General features: G+C 34.3%; 1 protein-coding gene across 1 annotated transcript in view; it reads right to left on the bottom strand.

Annotated features, from left to right (window-relative positions):
* The window catches only part of LOC139041534 (mucin-19), a 74,707-nt gene that overhangs the window by 21,897 nt on the left and 30,074 nt on the right, over nt 1-22,736 (bottom strand). Inside the window, exons 17-39 of the mRNA XM_070494183.1 lie at nt 22,454-22,589; nt 20,856-20,948; nt 20,121-20,205; nt 19,808-19,945; nt 18,670-18,819; nt 16,814-16,908; nt 16,254-16,380; nt 14,671-14,917; nt 12,893-12,945; nt 12,695-12,795; nt 12,072-12,223; nt 11,585-11,723; nt 10,459-10,563; nt 10,170-10,364; nt 9,336-9,575; nt 9,107-9,263; nt 7,982-8,107; nt 6,782-6,923; nt 6,096-6,127; nt 5,532-5,558; nt 4,481-4,522; nt 3,939-3,971; nt 3,514-3,558 (exon numbers count right to left, since the gene is read on the bottom strand). Of these exons, the coding sequence (XP_070350284.1) occupies nt 3,514-3,558; nt 3,939-3,971; nt 4,481-4,522; nt 5,532-5,558; nt 6,096-6,127; nt 6,782-6,923; nt 7,982-8,107; nt 9,107-9,263; nt 9,336-9,575; nt 10,170-10,364; nt 10,459-10,563; nt 11,585-11,723; nt 12,072-12,223; nt 12,695-12,795; nt 12,893-12,945; nt 14,671-14,917; nt 16,254-16,380; nt 16,814-16,908; nt 18,670-18,819; nt 19,808-19,945; nt 20,121-20,205; nt 20,856-20,948; nt 22,454-22,589 (2,660 nt within the window). The remainder of the gene's footprint in view (nt 1-3,513; nt 3,559-3,938; nt 3,972-4,480; nt 4,523-5,531; nt 5,559-6,095; nt 6,128-6,781; nt 6,924-7,981; nt 8,108-9,106; nt 9,264-9,335; nt 9,576-10,169; nt 10,365-10,458; nt 10,564-11,584; nt 11,724-12,071; nt 12,224-12,694; nt 12,796-12,892; nt 12,946-14,670; nt 14,918-16,253; nt 16,381-16,813; nt 16,909-18,669; nt 18,820-19,807; nt 19,946-20,120; nt 20,206-20,855; nt 20,949-22,453; nt 22,590-22,736) is intronic.

Here is a 22,736-nt window from a genome sequence, read left to right as displayed (position 1 = left end):
CCAAACATTCAAAGAAGATTTAACCTATCTTTCTAAAACTAGTCCAAAAAGTTGAAAAAGACAGAACACTTCCTAACACATTTTATGAGGCCAACATCATCCTGATACCAAAGCCAGACAAGGACAACACAAAGAAGGAAAATTACAGGCCAATATTGCGATGAACATAGATGCAAAAATCCTCAACAAAACATTAGCAAAACAAATACAGCAATACATTAAAAAGATCATACACCATGACCATGTGGGATTTATACCAGGGATACAGGGATGGTTGAACATCTGCAAATCAATCAATGTGATACACCACATTAACAAAATGAGGCATAAAAACCACATGATCATCTCAATAGATGCAGAGAAAGCATTTGACAAGATCCAACATCCGTTCATGATTAAAAACTCTCAATGAAATGGGTATAGTATGAAAGTACCTCAGCATAATAAAGGCCATATATGACAAACTCACAGCCAACATCATACTCAATGGGGAAAAACTGAAAGCCATCACACTGAGAACAGGAACAAGATAAGGGTGCCCACTGTCACCACTCTTTTTCAACATAGTACTGGAGGTTTCAGCCAGAGAAATTAGGCAAGGAAAAGAAATAAAAGGAATCCAAATAGGAAATGAAGAAGTGAAACTATTGCTGTTTGCAGACAACATGATTTTATATATAGAAAACCTTAAAGAAACAATCAGAAAACAATTAAAAATAATCAACAACTACAGCAAATTTGCAGGGTACAAAATCAACTTACAAAGATCAGTGGTATTTCTATACTCTAATAACAAATGAACAAAGAGAATTTAAAAATATAATCCCATTTACAATTGCAACATAAAGAATAAAATATCTAGGAATAAATTTAACCTAGGAGATGAAAGACTTGTACAATGAAAACCATATTATTGAGAGAAATCGATGATGACACAAATGGAAAGACATTATTGAAAGAAATTGATGATTTCCATACATCAAAGATATTCCATGCACATGGATTGAAAGAATAAATATACTTAACATGTCCATCCTACCTAAAGAAATCTACAAATTCAATGCAATCCCAATGACATTCTTCACAGAAATAGAACAAAGAATCCTAAAATTCATATGGGGCAACTAAAGACCTCAAATAGCTAAAGCAATCCTGAGAAAAAAGAACAAAGCATCACAATTCCTGACTTCAAAATATATTACAAAGCTACAGTAATCAAAACAGCATTGTACTTGTACAAAAACAAGCACTCAGAGGAATGGAACAGAATTGAAAGCCCAGAAATAAAACAACACATCTATGGACAGCTATCTTCGACAAAGGAGCTAAGAACACACAACGGAGAAAGGAAAGTCTCTTCAATAAGTGGTTTTAGGAAAATTGGACAGCCACAGGCAAAAGAATAAAAGTAGATCATTATCTTTTGCCATACACAAAAATTAACTCAAAATGGACCAAAAACTTGAAGCTAAGACCTGAAACCATAAAACTTCTGGAAGAAAATACAGGCAGTACACTCTTCAACATCAGGCTGAAAAGGATCTTTTCTTTTCTTTTCTTTTCTTTTTTTTTTGAGGAAGATTAGCCCTGAGCTAACTACTCCCAATCTCCCTCTTTTTGCTGAGGAAGACTGGCCTGAGCTAACATCCATGCCTATCTTCCTCTACTTTTTTAATAGTGGGATGCCTACCACAGCATGGCTTTTGCCAAGCGGTGCCATGTCTGCACCCGGGATCTGAACCAGCAAACCCCAGGCCGCCGAGAAGTGGAATGTGTAAACTTAACCGCTGCACCACCGGGCTGGCCCCAAGCTTAGAAGGATCTTTTCAAATATCATGTCTACTTGAGCAACGGAAACAAAAGAAAAAATAAATAAGTGAGACTTTATCAGACTAAAGAGCTTCTGCAAGGCAAAGGAAACCAGGAACAAAACAAAAGGACAACCCACTAACCGGGAGAAAATATTTGCAAATCATATATCCAACAAGGGGTCAATCTCAAAAATATATAAAGAACTCACACAACTCAACAAAAAAATCCAAAAAACCTGATCAAAAAATGGGCAGAGGATATGAACAGATATTTTTCCAAAGGCAATATAGAGATGTTCAATAGGCACAGGAAAAGATGTTCATCAGGGAAATACAAATCAAAACTACAGTAAGATAGAACCTTACCCCCGTTAGGATGGCTTTAATCACCAAGACAAAAAATAACAAATGTTGGAAAGGCTGTGGAGAAAAAGGAACCCTCATACACTGCTGGTGGGAATACAGACTGGCACAGCCACTATGGAAAACAGTATGGAGATTTCTTAAGAAATTAAAAATAGAAATACCATATGAGCTAGCTATTCCACTACTGGGTATTTATCCAAAGAACTTGAAATCAGCAATTCAAAGAGACTTATGCACCCCTATGTTCACTGCAGCGTTATTCACAATAGCCGAGACATGAAAGCAACACAAGTGCCCATCGACTGATGAATGGATAAAGGAGACGTGGTGTATATATATAATGGAATACTACTGAGCCATAAAAAAGACAAAATCATCCCATTTGCAACAACATGGATGGACCTTGAGGGTATGACGTTAAGTAAAATAAGCTAGACAGAGAAAGACAAATACCATATGATTTCACTCACATGTGGAAGATAAACTAACACACAGACAAAGAGAACAGTTTAGTGGTTACCAGAGGGAAAAGGGGTTGGGGGTGGGCATAAGGGGTAACGGGGCACATTTATATGGTGACTGACAAATAATGTACAACTTAAATTTCACCATATTATAAACTACTATGACCTTGATAAAATTTAAAAAATAAAAGAATTACAAAAGTACTCAAAATTACAATCATAATTCTATATCATGATATAGAATTATGATCCAAAAAGTCTTGATTTTACATTATATCTTTGTATTCTAGAGAAGGAATATTAGCTCCAATGAACGAGACGTATAAACTGTAAGATTTGTGAGTATCAATAATATCTAACCAATAGTTTAACCTTCACCATAAATTCTAGGACAAAATAAAAAACCTGAGTTGTAAACTTTGGACAGGGAAAAACAAGGGTCATTCATTCATTTTACAAATATTTATTGAAAACTAACTATTATATAGCTTGGCATGAGGTGCAACTGAGAATACAAGAATGGCAAACCATGGTCTGTGCCGTCAAGGATGTTGACTAGACTTATTGTTCCGATCATTTAGTAATACAGACAAATATTGAATCACTACGTCGTACACCTGAAACTAATATAATCTTCTATGTCAATTATACCTCAATTTAAAAAAATCATGAATTTAAATACATATTTTTTAAAAGACTAGAGAAAGTAACAAATAACAGGAGAAAGAGGAAAAGTATTCAGTGGGGGGAAGGAAATGATCCTAAGCATAGGCGACTGGGTATGTTGATGCTAACATATAAGTCGAAAAAAAAAACCAATCAGAGTATATGTAAAAAACTTTGTTATTGTATAGGCTTTCTAATTGACCTACCTATTGTTTCACCACTTGTTGTTGTAACCGCTGGAATGGAAGCTGCTGAATTGGAGAAAACAATGGAAAAAAAATAAGTTTTGTGTAGAGGGAAAATTATGTTTCTGAGAATATCTATGGTCATATATAAAATGAATCAACTTGAAACTAATGTTTCAGAGAATTTAATCACATAGGTAAATAAACGTCAAAATGTGAAGTTAAAGTTTCAAAATCCCATAGACAACAAGTAAAAGGTCAACAAAACTTGTCATTTTATATGACATTTTTTTCCAAAGTCTTCCTCTAAAACATTCTTAAAAGTACGACAAACATAAACCTCTCTAAAATTGTCACCACAGAGGTATAACAGTGGAGAAGAAAGTCTGGGCTTTATATTTTTTAATGCTCTGTTGATTAAGCTGTGGTTGGAGATTGTGGCTTACCTGTGCCTGGGCTACTGCTTATCAGTGTAATTGCTAGACAAAGGAGGAGACAAATATTCGGAAACGTATGTTAAAATGGTGTTGAAAGACAAGATTAAAAAGTATTTATTTAGACATGTTTAGATATCTGTAGAATGCAAATAAATGATTAAATTTAACAGTTAAATTCATCTATCATATGTTTACACATTTAATATGCTTTTGTACTTCTTTGGCCACTGCTTTAATTACAAATCATTCAATTAAAGTTAAAATTACTTAGTAAAAGGAAACTGTAAATTATTTTCAAATTTAGAATTTTCTGCATTAGCCACTTTCTCCAATTAACTAGCGTGCAGAATGTTATTTTTAGGACACATAACTTCTGAACAGAGAAGAAGTTCTTCACTAATATTACAATTGGATGTAGACCCTGCTACTTGGCATTTAGGAAGTGAAGAAAGGGAGACCAACATATTTGCAAAAAGGGCCAAAATGCCTGAATTGCAAATTCACCTTGCTGCCAGTTCAGAAGCTAAAAAACTAATAAGCATCTTTTTTACCTGCTTCGGTGCTTAATACAGAGGTGGCTGTTGTAGTAGAAACTGTTTAGGGAAGACAATATTTATGAAAATAAATTACTTGAACACTTTTTGCTGGGAAATACAGTTCAAAAAACCAGTTGACATAAGCCAAATAAAAATTTCTGAAATTGTGTGCAGAAGTTAAGTGACAAAACAATTTCTCATTTAAATCAATGCAAATAACATTGTATTTATTGTATGTCCACCAAAAATAACTAATTATTTTCTGTTATTACCATCTAACCAAAATCATACACAAACTTTATAAGGTCCACTATTTATGGGCCAAGAAATGAAGTTCAGAATGCTGACATGTGATACATTAGCTTTAAGTGATCAATAACTAAAATAAATAACATTTTTACTCACATAACTAAATATATTACCAAAAACCTAAGCCTTCCAATTTACTGTACTGTCTCTTAATTGACACTACCTCCAAGTATTGATTAACAGGAAATAAAATTCCTCCTTGAACCACACAAGACTGCCATATGGAAGGGTACTGCAGCAGCCCCAAGTATAGTTATATTGCCCGTAAATTAAAAGTCCTAAAACTACACTGCATTTTGCCCAGCTCTCTCGCGAATGAACATAACCGAAATGCCCTTATACCTTACAACAAATACACGAGTTCAGGAGAATGAATTAACTTTTCATTTCTGTGTTTCAAATCATCTCCCAGTGTAATTATGATTTTAAAATATTTACTTCATGGGAGACCACGTTTACTTCTTTTTCATTCCACTTGTTCCGATTATCTAAAAATGTCAAGCTTTGGATGACGATAATTAACTAATAAGCATACATGACCCATTGCATGTTCTAATCATATTCCTAACTTAATTCACAAGAGTATAATGAAATAATATTTTAACATATTTCCTAGCAACTGTTCATTTTTAATTTAAAATTTTTGTATCAGCAGATTTACCAGCATATCTTTCACTGGCACAGAATCATATGAAATTATAAAGGATTATATAGAAAAGAAATCAGAAACACATTTAAAACATAAGGATGATTTTACCTGTAAGTGTTGAATTTGTAGTAGTTTCTGAAATAATCATAAATTACTATTATTTACAGGAATGAAAAATTGTGAAAAAATTCTAAATCTCAAGTTGCCTATAAGTCATCGATTTTTTTATATTACGTCTTGCAATGTCTAATACAAAAAAGGAGTACCCCATGTATTCCTTTGAAGTTTATTGAGATTTATTTTTAAGATATGTGCTGCTCACGAGCAATCCTTCAATTATTTAATGCTGTCTGTATTAATCCTCACCTTCCACTCCATCCTTTTATTAAGCTATTTTGACAGTCGCACTCCCTAAATTCCCAGAACCTACAGACAGGGAGTGCACACGCAGGACAGAACTGCCCCATCTGCCAGTTGTTGGAAACACCTTGGCAGCATTGGTTTTGAAGTGACTTGGCATCAACAAATACACTGGAACAGAACTGTCTCGATCCACTGAGCAGCAATCCAAAGCTTTAAGTACCTACTCCTCTGCTGCTGATGGTCTGAAAAGATCCCAAACCCTTTATCTCATCTTTCCTATATCCATTAGAGTAAAATATAATCACTCACCACCGCACTCCAACTCTCCTGCAATACAATAGCTGAAAGTTAAAAAAAAAAAAGAAAAAAATGAGGTTGAAATTTTAACTTCTAATGACGTATGTCTCCGAAATTTAAAACAACAAATTGTCTAACAGTGAAAATCAAAACAGAACCAAATAAGAGAGCAGTAAATAATCGTTTCCCCAAGAGCCTGCTATTGATTCAAACTGCTTTTTTGTGTGTACTGTGATTCCTAATCATTTCACTGAGGAGTTCTTGGGACCTAAAGGAATGCTTTGCAGTCAAGCTGCAAAGTTAGTTCTTACATTTTCAGTTTCAAGCATGACGTTACTTGATGGCCATGCTGTTCTAGTACAGACCACACCTCTTTGCTTCCATGTCACTGTCTGAAAGCCTATAAGCACGATCTTCTATGTAAAGAATTAAAATTTTCTTTTTACCTAAAACTACATCGTGACATTTTCTGTCCTGTCTTCTGCATTGGTAAGTATAAGATTTAACAAACCATTTGTTGATATGTGGATTTGCTGAAAATACAAAACAACTAACATAGCTGATATAAAAGTGAACCTAATGCTGATCTTCTCATTTAGAAACAACAGAGACAAAAATTATATATTTTTTCTTAGTTTTTTTCTAAATGAAAATGCAAGAAACAGAATTGCTTATTGGAAAGTTAGTAGAGAATGTACCATGTTCTTCCACAGTTATCTTGGATCACCCCGCCCGCTGGTATGATATCATTATAGAAGCAGCTGCACTCAGATAAACTGACGCATTTCATGATGTTCTCATCCAGGTAGGGAGCACTGTCCGGGCACTTAGCATAACAACCTGTAAGAAAAAATGACGCGCAGTTCATCTCTATGTACTGAAACTCATCATACTGCATTATATATTTGTAAAGTTACTTCAAGGATTCCATGAACTGGAGTAGATAATAGCAAAGCAACAACACACTCTTGACGAAAATACGTAAATTGAACAGGATTCAGATCCTCTTGCAATGAGATATCAACCTAAGAACTTACAAATTTTGACAGGTTTAATGTTTTTCTAAAATGTTTCCTAAAGTATTTTTAAGTGATTAGCTACTTTAATGATGGGCACAATGTTGGACATAATACAAAGCTTTGATATGCAGTCATGTGTCGTGTAACAATGGGGGTACGTTCCGAGAAATGTGTCGTTAGGCGACTTTGTTGTTGTGTCAACATCATAGTGTACTCACACAAACCCAAATGGCATAACCTACTACACACCTAGGCTATATGCTACTAATCTTATGGGACCACATGGTATATGTGGTCTGCCCTTGACCAAACTGTTGTTAGGTGGTACATGAATGTATGTGCATCTTGAAATGTGAATGTCAATTCTAAATATCTATTTTTCCAAGGGTAGAAGACACTGAAGTCATACTAAAATGAGCTGAAAGATCTCAAAGCCTGGGATTTAACATAGATGTGACTTTTGGAGAGTTTTTGCACCATCTTGTTTTCTTTTCACTTCTCTCTTTCTCTCTCAGATATAGAATGCTAAGAATAAAGTGCTGTTTAAGTATGGGATATAGTAATTGGCCTCTATTTGGGTGAGACTATGTTATATGTTGCATTCTGAAACTACATTCTCAATTAACTACACTGTCTAAGGAAAGGTTTAAAGATTGACAATGGGATCATAGCACTGTGTCCTCTTTCTCTCCTATTAAACAGATAATCTATGTCTAGAGAAAATGTTTCTAATGTAGAAATATTAATGTCATAATAAATATAAATATTCGTTAAATTATAAAATGTAAGACACTGAATTGGAAGGAACTAACATTTTCCAGTTTTAAAATATCAATATAATTTGTATCACTTTGTGGATATTATTAAAATATGCCTTACCTTCTAAAACTGCAGAAAATTTCTGGCCAATAACTCCATCTTTGCATGTTTTTGCAGCCACTGTACCACAAGGTTCGTAATGCCAGCTGCACTCCCCAGGTGCATTATAATAATCACAGTAGACAGCTATAATTGAATTATATAAAATTACTTCCATTCATTAGGACAATTTTCGCTTTTCATTTTCCAAAGCATTTTTAAAAGAGATTTTGAATGATATTAACAATAAACAGACCTAAAATATATCATTGCATCTTATCAAGTTCCTTTGACTTTATACGAATTGCCATATAAAGCCAAAATATTTCACAAAAAAGGGAGAAGGAACATCTGGAATCAAAATAGCGCCCTCCTTTGACATCTCACACTAAGTTTGGTTTGAGGTGGAAAGGTAAACATTAATTTTCCCATTTTGAGATATTTTAGGTCATGTCTACATTCATGGTTTTAATGTTCGAACTTACATTAGAAAAATAAATCTCTGGAAAAATTAAGCTGTTTTAATATGTAAATAAGAGTTCCCAAATGAGGTAACTAAAGATTTCAATATAATATAATGCTGTACATAATAATCTGAATAAAATGAGGATTCAATTTCAATATCTCTCATGTGTCATATTTTCTCCCATAATACCTTCCTTTAAAAGGAAAAGAGTTGGCTGATGTCTATTAAAGTTATCACATTCCATATATATCAAGACTCAGTTTATAGCCATTTTACAGTTTATCTTGACTAGGGCTCTATAAAAGTTCTCAAGATAATTTGGACTTCAACCAAAAGTAACATGTGAGGTAAACGTTTAAAGACATACGACTCTACTAAGCTAGGTAAGCAGTTCACTGCTCATCAAGTTACGAATAAGAGATCTTTTTATCAGTGTTTAGGGTTTTTCCCTGTGAACACAAGAACCTTTGAAACTAAAATTAAATTTCATGTGCTGTGCCAGTTGCCATATTTTTTTAAATAGATATTTTTTTCCATCATAAACAAACCACGTTGGGATTTTAAACCTTTCTAGGTACAAGAATACGTATTTTGTAGAAAATATGAGAGGAAGATGGTCTAACCAAACAATTTTATCTAATTAGGTTTTTAAAGAACAACAACACATGGTCTTCACTTACGACAGAGATCTGGTTTTCTCCATGTGACACAGACTCCAACTGCGCTGCATGCCTCTGCGTACATAGCCACAGCTGTGCAGAATCCCAGGTACTTCCCTTCCATGTCACATGCACAGGCTTCTTCGATACACGCATCATAGTAAGCGTTGGGATCCACCTAGGGAGAGCACAGCACATGAGGTTCTGGGAGCAAACCTTGTTCAGGTTATTGCTCTCAGAGCCAGGCTACCTTGTTGTGGCAGTCTCTGAAGGTGCTGTCCCGGATGATCTCACATTTCCGCACAGCCCAGGCTTTACAGTATGGATTTGAGTCACATGGGAAAGTTTGAGTTACTGTGTCCGAACATTCTTGACTTGTTTTCCAACTATTTCCAAATTCCAGTGCCCCAGTAGCTACTGATGAATATCTTGTTGTGAAATCATCCTTGAGATCGCCATTGTTATTTCCACAAAGACCACACACTTTGCCCTAGATGGATCAGAACAGGAAATTAACAAGGGAGTTGTACTAGGGATGTATACAGAGATAGATACATAGATAGATAGATAGATAGATACGTGAGAGACAGATAGATATGGTTATATATATTGTATCATAAATCCATTCTAAATTCCAAATTTTGGAAGGAAACCAAAATCTGTGGATAAGATTCTGTTCTCATTTAGTGCAAGGTATCCTATATCACAAAATGATCTAATACCAAATAAGATAAATGCCTTAATAATTAAAAAATAATTATATTCACTAACTTCAAATTATACATGAATATACTGTTAGATTCTTAGAAAAATTATTGCTCCAAGGAACACATTTAATTCTATGTATAGACCAACTACCTCAAGATTGTTTTATGAAATAATCTTAAGCAAGCTAATTATGGTTCAACTAGAATGCCTCAGGTTTATTGCATTTATTTTTTACCAGGTTCTATCATCTGAGATTACATTTCGTATTTCATGATAAGGTTGATTCTCCCATTTTCCCCCTATGAATATGTCTCTAATTCTGAATAACAGAAATGATTTTGCTTCCCCATTAATCAATTTTTAGTGATATACATACATTCCAGCTTGGATCCAATATCACAGACATTCTTGTATTTTTGTCCCAAATTATGGTTATTCCATTTAAAAATTTCACAATCAAGTACAGGCCAACGGTGTGTACAGAGTATGTATTTCCATTCGGTTCACATTCCTTGCTTTCTGTAGTTTTGGCTGCTGTTACTTTGCCATCATGCAAGACAATATTCTGATCCTGTAAATTAAAAGACAGACTTACCGTAACTTCAGTTTTATTTGGCTGCTCATAATCTGAGAGAAAAGGTAAATGAAAAGAAACAGTACTGTACCTGAAAAGCAACTACGATTTTTCTTGAGCATGTAAGCCCATCTTCACAGCATGGGACACTTTCAGTTAAAATACGGAATGTGCCATTTTGACTACCACAATAATCCTTTGAAAATTAAATGATAATGACAGTTTATTAATATCAGGGACATGGAACTCAATTACAATATTTGTATCAGGCAAATATTTCTTACACAGTGAACCTTTAAACTCAATAAATGACCATATGCTGTGCTATGGAACTTCCCAAAGACAATGGGTAGGTAGCATTTATGAGTAGGCAGCCTCGGCTGAGTAGAAACTAGTTAACTTGCTTTGACTCAGCCCTTTTCCCACTACTTCTATAGAAGTTTATAATTATACCATAGATATATAAGTATTTAAATTGTGTAAGTTTAGAAACAGATTTATTTCTAGGCTCCATAAATAGCTAGACAAAGGTGGGTTTTTTCCTCAGTGATTTTTATGAAACTTGATATTCAATCACAACTAATGCATAAATACAAAACAATCTAAATTTCACTCATTAGATGTTACTTAGGAAGCAGTTTAGCTGTATGAAACAAGCATGAACTCTGGAATGAGACAAATCTAGGTTTGAATATGGCATTTTCTGCTAGTAGTTTATGTTGCTTTGTCTCTCTGAGCCTCGCTTTCTTCATTTGCGTCATAGGAATAATAATATCAGCCTTTTAGTATTGTAACGATTAAATGTAATAAAATGAAGCTCTCAGAAAACGGTAACTGTCATTGTTGCTGATACTGCTGCTGTTAAATAATATCTGACATTTATTGAGCACTTATCATGTACTCCAATATTTGCCCTAATTTGGTTTCAAGTAGGGACTATTTCCATCTCTATTTTACAGAGAAGGAAACACACAGAGAAGTTAAGGAATGTGCCCAAAGTCAGGCATCTGAGAAATGGTAGAACCAGGATTGAAAGCTAGGCTTACTGCCTCCAGAGTTAAGTTAACATTAAAGCAGGTTACATTTTTCTGTCTTTGAGAAATATTTGACACCATTTTTTTTAAATTTCACAATTTGAGAGTAAAATTCTCCAGAGCTCATCTACAAATAATAATTAAGAAGTATTAAAAATTGGGATAAAACACACTTGTAATTACCTCAAGAAATGTGTACTGGCAGAGACCATCAAAGCTGTAACTTTTTCCATCAAAAGTTTGAACATGACCTTCCCCATAGATGTGGCAGGTGGTCTGACACTCATTTTGTGTACAGTTCCAGGATCCTTTTACGCAAGTACTAAAAGAAAATAATGACAGAGTGTGGTGATTATATTATGCCAGGAATGGTGTACTCATATCATTTTTAAAGTCATAAAGACTTTACTCATAAACACTCATAAAGAAGCACAAAACGATGTTTCATAGTGACTTAAAGTTTGCAGTTGTCATTATAGTATATGATATTCATCATATATAATGCTATATACAGGTTGTATTTTTAAAAATAGCATTTTTTCTAACTACATTTGACCATTATTTTTTCAAATATCCCAAAATATAACTTCTTCTTTCCTATAAAAATAAGAGCAGACCGTACACTTTCTAATATCCCAAACAAATAAAATAGTAATCTTTTATAATGCACCATTTGTTGCAGCCAACTGAGGTGACACTTCCTTGGTCATATTCTCGTCCACCAAAAGAGCATGGGCAGTCATCGGGAAAGACACAGTTCCCTTTAGAATTTCGAACCATTCCTACTGGACAGTAGCACCCACGTTTACAAGGCAAGTTTTCCTACAGGAATAAATATAAAATATACACCATGAGGCACTGCTCTAAACACATAACATTACCAGTATTAATTTACAATACATAAAAATAGCAGGTACACTTTTAGAGTCAGCATTTGACAAGTCAAAATAACACACAATAAGTAATATGGGGGCCGGCCTGGTGGCATAGTGGTTAAGTTCACGTGCTCCACTTCAGTGGCCCAGGGTTTGCTGGTTCAGATCCTGGGCACGGACTTACACACTGCTCATCAAGCCATGCTATGGCGGCAACCCACATAGAGGAACTAGAAGGACTTACAACTAGGAAATACAGCTATGTTCTGGGGCCTTGGGGAGAAAAAAAATCCTCTTAAAAAAATAAATTAAATAAATAATATGACCTTCTAATTATTTTTCCTTAAAGCTTTAGTTTCCCTCTGCCCTGAAACAATTAAAGTTTTAAAAAGCCAAGCTCTAATGCCATGTTACTTACTTCAAAACTAGGTATGTTCCGAGTGCTACATGTGCTGTCAACTCTTCTCTGTGCCTTAGGATCACTGCAGTCAACATACTCAGCCCCTCCCGAACAATTCTCTGCCAGATAAAGGAAGTTGTTAGTCAAGGGCCTCCTGATGTGCTTATTTTAACCAAAGTAGATATTTTAAACTTGCATCATGATTTCAACACTTACGCGGGGTTAAATTAATGGGAATCTGGCAAAGAAGAATTCCATCCCGACAGACACTAGAAATAAAAGAAAACGGTACATTGAAACATCAAATTTCAATGACAACTTCTTAATACACTGTTACAGCATCTCTAACTGCTCATTCTTAAACCACCTGTGTTATCACAAGTAGTTAGATGAATGAGACCCAGAAGATAGATAACAGGTAACAAATTATAAGATACAGCCTTCTGTGTATTATAGGAATGTACAAACAAGGTTCTATGAACATTAGAGAAAACTTCACGGAAAAGATGGCTGGATCTTGATGGATTAGTAAGATTCAATAGATACTGCTGCTAAGATACAAAGCTGCTACATAGGAAAGAAGAAGGTATGCTCCAATGACATGTTTGGATAGAAGGTGGGATGCATGATAAACAGAAGTTGTAGAAGTAAGTTGGGGCCAGATTTTGAATGGTCTTAAATGACATGCAAGTTTGTTTCTAATTTTCAGGCATCTATCACCAGTAAAGTTTCTGAGCAGCTGAGCGGCACCATCAGAATAGTGCTTTAGGTTAGATACTCTAGCGGTAGAGCAGAAAACAGGAGATAGAAAGAGACAGGGCAAAGAACTGTCATGTTAGCTATCACAGTAGTGCCAGTAAGGGCTCATGGGGGTCTGAAATAGGGTAATGATGAAGGAAACCATAATTTAGAGGTGCTAGCCTAAATTGCATTAAAAAGATAATCTACTTCTACCGAGAAGGTATCATTATCAAATCCCAACCAAATGTTTTGTGTGCTTTGACGGAAGGGGGTTGTTATCTACACTCTCCTTCTAAATGGCCAAAAAAACCCATTCATTACTAATTGATCACTTCATGGAACTAAAGAAAAGAGCGAAGGCACATCCATCATTTTTGGATTGGCTACTTCATTTTTGCAGTCACACTGTTGAGAATTGCTATGTCTGTCTACGGAATTAGAACTATGGATAAATTACTTTGTCCCAAACTGCAGAAATCACAACCTCCTTAGTCCTTACAAAAAGTCACAATTCTTCAGCTTCTCCTACTGCACAGGAACTAAGTTCAAATTCTTGAGTATGGCCTGGCCACTGTATACATTTCTAGCCCAATCCTATGCAACGACAACCTACACGTGCAATACTTTTTCAAGCATTTCCTACATTAGTGCATTCTGTTTACTCTACTGGAAATCACTCTTCACATCTCAATTTTGTCTTGAAAAGGATTCATCCCTCAGAAAAATTCAAATTCTGGTCTCCTCTGAGATGTGTTCCTTATCTCCTCAGGTAGCAACCGGCCCTTTCTGCTACCATATTATAGTATACAAACCTCCTTACAATAGTCAGTATCCTGCTTACTCTGTGAGTCCAAGACAATGTTCACTCATCTTTGTAACTCCAGCACTCAACACAAGGCCTCCCACATAGTAGATATTTATTTAATAAGTGTTTGTTGAATGATGAATGCTGACAGACAACTAGAAAGCATTGCCTGAATATGAAATCGTTTTGCATTGTCTATATTTAGGAGCTGCTAGAATGTTTTTCTACTGGTATTTAAAACCAAACATGAGTAGGATAAATCAGTTATAGCCATTATGATGCAGTGAACACTCCAGAACAAAGGGGGAAGTATTAACCTTAATAAGAAATACAAAAGTAAAAAGATGACAGATCTAAAGCAGACTTCATACCAGCAAAAGACTATTTCTCTGAAAAGGACAGTCCCTTGATTTCAAAGTTATAACAAGTGTATATGTAATCTCCATACCAATTATTGTCATCAATTTGAATGAGTTTTCCTGGTTGTATGACCTCATCATTTATGTAGCAGTCACACTGAGATTTTGCAACACAATTTCCTTCATTATTCTGGTACATTCCATCAGGGCAAGTGCATCCATCAACTGGAACATCTTCTACATCACAGCTCCTATCTCTCTCTGACAATGATCGGCAAGAACTATTGCAGGCTTTTACATTGTACTTGAAAACTAGGCCACTTGGACAAGAGTGATCTGTTGGAATAGGGACAAAAAAGTAGTAAATATGTATACATCCAGGAAAACGAGCAATTTTACTTCAAGCTAATGTTTATAGATATTATAGGGAATTATTCATAATTGAACTTAAGAATAATCAAGAAAAGGCACTTGCTGTTCATTAGTTTTTTTCATTCTTTTTTTTTTTCCAGTTAATATTGAGTCTCTACTATATCTTTACATGTTCTGCTGGAGATGAAGCCCATAAATAAGACAGATAAAACATTGCTGTCATGTGGATTATATTCATTCCTAGGGGAAGGACAATTGTGGTACATGCTATAAAGAAGCAAGACAGGAAGCTCTAAGTGTGTACAACTGGGAAGCTGCTCTTCAGGAAGAGGAGGAGTAGATGAACAGCATGAAGGGAGCCAAGAGAAAGGTAACTCTATGTCTGGGGAACAGCCTAAATTAGAAGAGGAGGAAGTTCTTTCAAAGAGCAAGTAGAAGAATAGAAGCTATAAGCCCAGAGACAGAACAGAGGTTGGAACTTGCAAGAGCCTCTTAAGAAGTTTTGTCTTCAGCCTTAGAGCAATGAGAAGCCATTGACTTGTGTTAGACTGGAAAGCCACATGATCAGATTGGTTTTATGTGGTTTTACTTTAAAGATTACACTGATATCTCCGTAGAAAATGGATTAGAAGGAACCAAGAGTGGATACTGAAAGAGGCTATTGCTATCACCCAGGAGAAAAAATGTTGGTTTCTTGAACTAGGTTGGTGGCAATAAAGATGGAGAGATGTGACTGGATTTGAGAGAAATTTTAGAGGTGAACGTGACAGACCTATTGATTGAGTAGATGTGGGCTATGAAGTATTAAGTATGATCTACAAGAGATGTGTTTCTACGAAGTATTTTTTTTAGCAAATCAAGAATTTTTCTGAAGTCGTATTCAAATTGCACAATAAATATTTTAAAACAAAGCAAGATTTTATAAATGTAGTAGTAGAACATCTAACTTAATTTTTTTCAAAATAAGGTATTAATATTTGACTATCATTTAAAAGTACAGTAGGAAGCAGAACATTATTTAAATTTAAGCATATAATAATAAACAGAAACATATTTATATATAAATATATATATTCTGTTGTTTAAATATGAATATATTAAATCAAGATAAAAGAAATAAATCAGGAAGTAAAAATACAAAGATTGCTCAAACATATTTTTAGGAAAACAGATAGTCATCTTTGAAAGAACCAAGTTCAAATTTGTAAATATATGTGCCTAAACTGCGCATGTGCCCACACACACAAAACGATAGTAAAACTGAGAAGGAAGAGTTCTTCAGAGCCCCTCTCCCACTCACCACATCGGCCGGCTCTCCATCCCACTATGTATGTTTCCTTCTCTGCACAGGCTTTCACATAGTTGCCTAACACTGTACACAGGCAATCTTGACTGTTTTCACAAGTACAGGTGTATTTTTTGCATTCCTTTAAAATAAGAAAAAAATCTACATTACACTAAGAAAATATTCATAACAGGTAAACTGGGCATAATAATTCAGTTCATAACCACTCCTCCTCCCAGAAAAAAAACACATTTGTCTTTGAAACTTTTGGAAATATTTCTTTTCAAAAATATGCAAAATAGCAAATCAATTATTGACTGAGTTTTCAAAGAACTTATAAAAGACAGAAAGAGATATTTAAGATTTTCCTCACTTGGTGTTATCTTCCAGTAGCACTTTTTTTAAATTGGTGTATCTAACAACTGAATAAATTAGTGGAATCCAATGTTAAATTGAAACATACATCTTAATCTACTGACAAAGGCTGTTATTTGAAAATTTTTAATATCTACATGCTTCTTTTGACATTATGAAATATTTCTCAAAAAAAGCTGTAATGTTAGACCCTCACATACCTCATGATATGTTTTAGGGTTCACAATTGCATGGCAGGAAGCAAAAGGCCCGCCTGAATCAAGAAGAATTCCACAGTAGCTGTCAGCAAATTTTTCTGGAAGAAAATTAATGCACCCAAAATTAGCATCAATATTGTCATAATTTTTTAATTGAAATAAAAAGTGTAAATTTTTAACAGAGTTTTGGCTTTATTAAAACAATTGTGTTTTAAACTGTTTTGCTATAAGAAATCTAAGCTGTTATCCACTATATACAAAAACAGTAGGATATAATCAGAAACACCTTAAACTGAGGGGCAAAATCTTTGTTAGTTCTGGACTTTTGTATTAAATCAGTTAACCTTTTTCTGAAATGCACTTTCTATATAAAAATGGGAATAAAGAAGCCAGAGTATTTATTCAGAGGTTTTTTAATTTAAAATATATATTTATGTCTCAAGTATGACAAGTTGGTAAATGAAACCATCACAACACAACCACCATCTCTCCCGTCACCCCAGAAGGTCATATCAGTTTTTTTGAAGGTTATACATTAGGACAAACAGTATCAATAACTCAAACACACTAATTTTATTTTTTAAGTGCTTAATTGGATATTTGGTTGGTTTATAAATAACTGGCCTCATATTAAATCAAGAGAAAAGAAAATTCACAAAAATAACATCTGAGTCGCAAATGCTTTGCTCAATGATCTGGAAAAGCTTAAAGATGATGATTGTGACTAGGACAAAAATTGCTAAAAACTTTAACTATCTGTTAATTGGCTTCTGAAAGTTACTGTCACCAGGAGGCAATAAAGGAAGATGACTGAACCTATTCAAAGGACATTGAGGCCAATTATTTCTACAATTTTGACAAACTGGTAACCAAGTATTGCCACTTTTTCTGTAAACATTACTAGCAGCTTATTAAAGTATAGTTTAATTTTCAGTGTTTTATTTTATTGTTAAATTAAAACCCTGAACTATGTATTACCATGTTGATATTAATGCTTCTGTCAACTCGTTTTTTAAATCAGAACAAGTAGATAAAACTCTCAAAAGGAATTGCTTTAGTAATTTTAAAATATTCTTGCAAGCTGATCAGACATTTCTTTCAAATATGAAGATTAATTTTAAAAAACTAATTAACATCAACATAACATATTTTAATTTAAATTTCATTATTTATGAAAGAAGCAACATAAAATAAAGTGCCTATTAAAATCAACAATACTAAGGGAGCAACCAGAGCAAGACTTGGAGTCAAAATACTTGGACTCCGGCTTCATCGTTAACCCTTATAAAGAACACTTATATCCGGACTCCATTATCAACATCTACATTAATAGGGATAATGACCTCATCCGAGTCCTTCATGAGTTTTTGTGGGAATAAATTGAACTAATAATTATGGAAGTCTTTAGTAAGCTAAAACACGAGCTGATCACACAAGTGTACAGTTTTCCTAAGAAGATCTATATTTGGGGTTTGGTAAATAAATATACGTGACAGCAGTGGTTAGGAGACCTGTATCTAGTGACAGCTCTATCATTAGTGGCTCAGCAGTTTGGGTGAGTGTCACTATTGCAACAACGATCGCTTCCATGAATAAACTGAAGGAGAAGAAAAACAAACTAAGCAATCCGTAAAGTCTCCTCAAACCCTATTATTCTATAAGTATGGAGAAAACCGTATAAGGAGGCGAAGAGTGGGTATAGAAAAAGACAACGATGCTGATCCCTCTGAAACTGGGATGTTACACAAACACTGGCTAAAACAAAGATTATCTGATAGTCTCATATTATTACTAGAATAAGTACATAATTTCTAGCACCAAATATTTAATTATGGAGTGTGATGGTCAGTAAACATTACCAGTTTCTATACTGATGCATGAAGCGGGGTTTCCTTTAGGACAAGACATCATTTCCCAAGAATTAGCAAATGCCTGAGACGTCTTCTCCAATATATTCTGACTTGACATGAAATCATCCTCTGCTCTGTTGTTGTAGGAACCACAGAGTCCTGTATAGAGCATAGAACAAATATTAACATTGTCTCACCAACTCAACTTTTTGGATTCATTTCCTCACTTTGTATTCAGTTCTTTGCTCAAATCCAAACATGTAGAAGTAACTTGAGAGTATGTCTTTGTTAGTCTTTATACACGTAAGCAAAACTTCATAACACTTCAGATTAATAACCCCTTTTATTCAAATTCCAGGAGCACTAAAATGCCATTTTCCATGAATATTGTGTTTTTCCTGTTTGTTGCTGTAACTTAACCTCCTTTGACAAGGTAGTAGCAAGCATGTTTACAAGTAGGAAGTTTACAACTGCACGTTTTCACAGTTTCAACGCAGAGAGCCGAATAATGTTAAGGGCTGTATTTCTTTCTTGTCTGGACCCTTCCGGCCCATGAGTTACATCTTTTTCCTGTGTAGAAATAAGTCACCTTCTCAAGTAAAGGTATATTACAAAAGTTCAGACAATTTTAAATTAATAACTGTAGGATTTGCCATTGTTTCGCTTGTTTTGTTCAACATCCATGACAATATATAAGAGCTGATTTCTATGACAGAAAAACCTCAGTGAAAGATATGACAATGTGACCTGTCAACCAACGGACAAGTTATAACATACCTTGTATTTGAAACTTGATTTTCAAAAGATTTATATCTATAATATTTTCATTTATTCTTCTAGAGGTCAAAACTTTAGTAATGTATATTGGCAAAGTGATATATAACATATATCATCAAATCTCACTTAATAAAAGCCTTAATTTAAAAACCTTAAAATGTTTAAATTGTTGAAAATCATTTGGGAATAGATTTTGTGATAAATAAAGCTGTCTTTACTATAAGTTGGAATTATGTTACTGCAATACGGAAGGGAAAATTAAGTAAAAATGCTTTATGGTCTAATGTCGTTAACTGAGAGATGATTGAAAATTACGATAAATGATAGTCACATTAGAGCCTTGGAAATCAAACATACTCAGAGGACTTACCTACAGTGTCTGTGAATTGATTGGGTGGCATGGAAACATACAATTGCATCACAGGAACAATCTGTATTTGCATTTTTACATGAAAGTAAGTTTCTACTTGAAGGTATGAGGAAGATGCTTTGAAGATCTGTATTTTGTCTATTAAAATAATTATTAACATTAATAGCAATAATTAACATATTAAATAGTTTTTAATTTCTTAAAACGTTTTTATACCTTAATATCTATTAAAAACAGAAACATTTAATACCCTTAAAAATTGAATAAATGAGTGCATCTTACATTTATTTTAAAACAGCATTATTAAACTTACCTGAATAGTAATAACTTTCATTTCTAATCTTGTCATTTGTGACTGTTCCATCTCTATTGAATACATATTTGTCAACTGAAACAGACTGATATTTAAAACACATTGTTAGTTCATATCAATTTACAATATTAATTCATTTTAATGCAATATCTGAACCTGAAATTTTGTGCCATAAAAACGTTGAATTTTTTGGATTGATTTATAAATATCGAAAATATAGAACATTTTAAAAGCATTCCTCATACTTTGCTTTGTTGTTTCTCTTAGAAATTCTTTGAGGAGGATTGTAAAGGACTCTTCATCCTCAGTTTGTAGATGAGGAAACTGAGACCCAAGAAGGTAAGGTCGAATAGCTTGTAGGTGTCAAAGGCCAAGCTAGGTGTCCTCCCTGCCCATTTTGGTCTATTTCTACTTACATTGTCAGTTCCAAATACATGAAATTCTAAACAAATAGAATTGCCTTCTTAAATGATCCACAGAGTTTAATAATTTAATAAGCACATAAGGGCAATCTGTAATTAGCACCTTAGTTGTGTATCTATGGTAATTTTGACAGACTTAAGAATCCTTGGAACTACCCAGCTCTTCCAGAGACTTTACCAATTTTCTGCACAATCTTATGTATGCTTTTAATTTATACAGTGAAGCCTTTCATCTTCAACTCAAAACTTCTGAATTTCTGAAGTAGTTGTTTTGATTTTGCTCTGAATAAACTTTAGGAAGCCGATTACTTACCGAATTCAAAAGAAGAGTCACACTATTTAAGCACGTTCCTGACTGACCACTTGGACATGGACGAAGCTCAACACTGACAGACCAATCTTCATCCTGTTAAAAGATGCATTTCATTGTAATGTTTACTAAAATGTCACTGATTATATATTATTATGTAATTCATTCACAATATACATTTGCTTTTCAAATATGCACAATTACTACATACAATCAGCCTGCTCTGAAAATAGAAACCTAGTTCAGTCCATGGCACAGTCGAGCACTGGCCAAGAGCTTTACAGAGGGTCTGAGGATCGTGCGTAAGCTGTATTAATGTAGTCTGTGATCGGTGGATTTTCATAGTCATCATTTTTTTTCTTTTATCATTACTTTTTGTCTTCTCCTTCAAGAGAATTGTGCTGCACTGTAGAGACTAATAGGAATTAGAGGTAACATAGCTTGCTTACTCTCTGGATAGTCCACAATGTCTATTTAAATCCAATGCAAGAGGTATTTAATTTGCAAAATCATAATATAAGTCATGTCAAACATTGACTTCCAGCTCTCATTTCAAGATCTAGAAATCTCTAATCTATATGGAGCAAATATTCCATATATTTTGGCATATTTCCCTCTCACTCTGCCCATCCCCTATCCTCATGGATTATGTGAGGAGCATAAAACAAGGCAAGAAGATTTGGAGAATTGACTTTTAGTAGCAGCACCTACATTTTTCAGATCACTGGATGTTGACCCACATCTCTCACTTCAGGCGTCACAAATTCTGTTCATCTTTGTTTCTTACCAGGAAGATTAAATAAAATTGCTTATTCTCATGCTAGCTAACAGCACAGGCTACAAAACCAAATCTCCCTTTTATCGAAATTCAAATCACTTAAAATTTTAGTACTGAAAAGAATCTAAATGTCAGGATAGCCTCTATCATACTGGTGATGCTGTATTATAAAAACTAAAAATAGGGGCCTGGCTGGTGGCACAGTAGTTAAGTTCGCACGTTCTGCTTCGGCAGCCCGGGGTTCACTGGTTCAGATTCCAGGTGCGGACATGGCACTGCTTGGCAAGCCATGCTGTAGCGGGCGTCCCATGTATAAAGCAGAGGAAGATGGGCATGGATGTTAGCTCAGGGCCAGTCTTCCTCAGCAAAAAGAGGAGGATTGGCAGCAGATGTTAGCTCAGGGCTAATCTTCCTCAAAAAAAAAAAATAAAAACTAAAAATAAATGTAAAGGAATAATGCTGAAAAAGGAAGATGCTTTATGGAATGTAAAAGATAGTTTTATTTGGGGCACTAGTGAACAAATGTAAAGAAAAGTAAAAGAAGGAAATAGTTTTCCAGTGAATTTAGAAAATTATTAGTGATAAAGATGATTTTGTTTGCTTTTTGTTTAGCAGGGAATTTCTAAGGATCGCAGGTAATACTGATTGTCAATGTCAATATGTGATTGAAAACAGATACTGAAATATACAACCAATAATTGAAGGGCTGCTTGTTATTTATTTTTTTAAATAATAATTTAAAGTGAAGATTGTATTTTAAATTGGTTGAAAAATAATTTGGTGTCTATATCAGTTTTCTCAAGTGTTCCAGGCTATTACATACATGGATGGCCAAGAAGTGACAGTTTCCAGGATGGTTGTATTTAACACCATCAAAGGTGGTAATTGAACTTCCTTCCACCTTACATCTGCCAGGACATAACGCTTCGGTGCAAGACCACTTTGCTTCTTGGCATGTGCTGTTAAAATGCAATGGTTATGTTAAAGGTCATCAACAGGGTTTTTTCTATGATATAAATAAATATCACAACCTTAAAAAATCACAACATAAATGAGGACATTAAGTTAAGCCTTATTAGAGCATCTTCATTTGCTACTCAACATCT

Source organism: Equus asinus, chromosome 22 (assembly GCF_041296235.1).
Source record: "Equus asinus isolate D_3611 breed Donkey chromosome 22, EquAss-T2T_v2, whole genome shotgun sequence".
NCBI classification, from domain to species: domain Eukaryota; kingdom Metazoa; phylum Chordata; class Mammalia; order Perissodactyla; family Equidae; genus Equus; species Equus asinus.
This window is presented reverse-complemented; position numbering and strand designations above follow the sequence as displayed.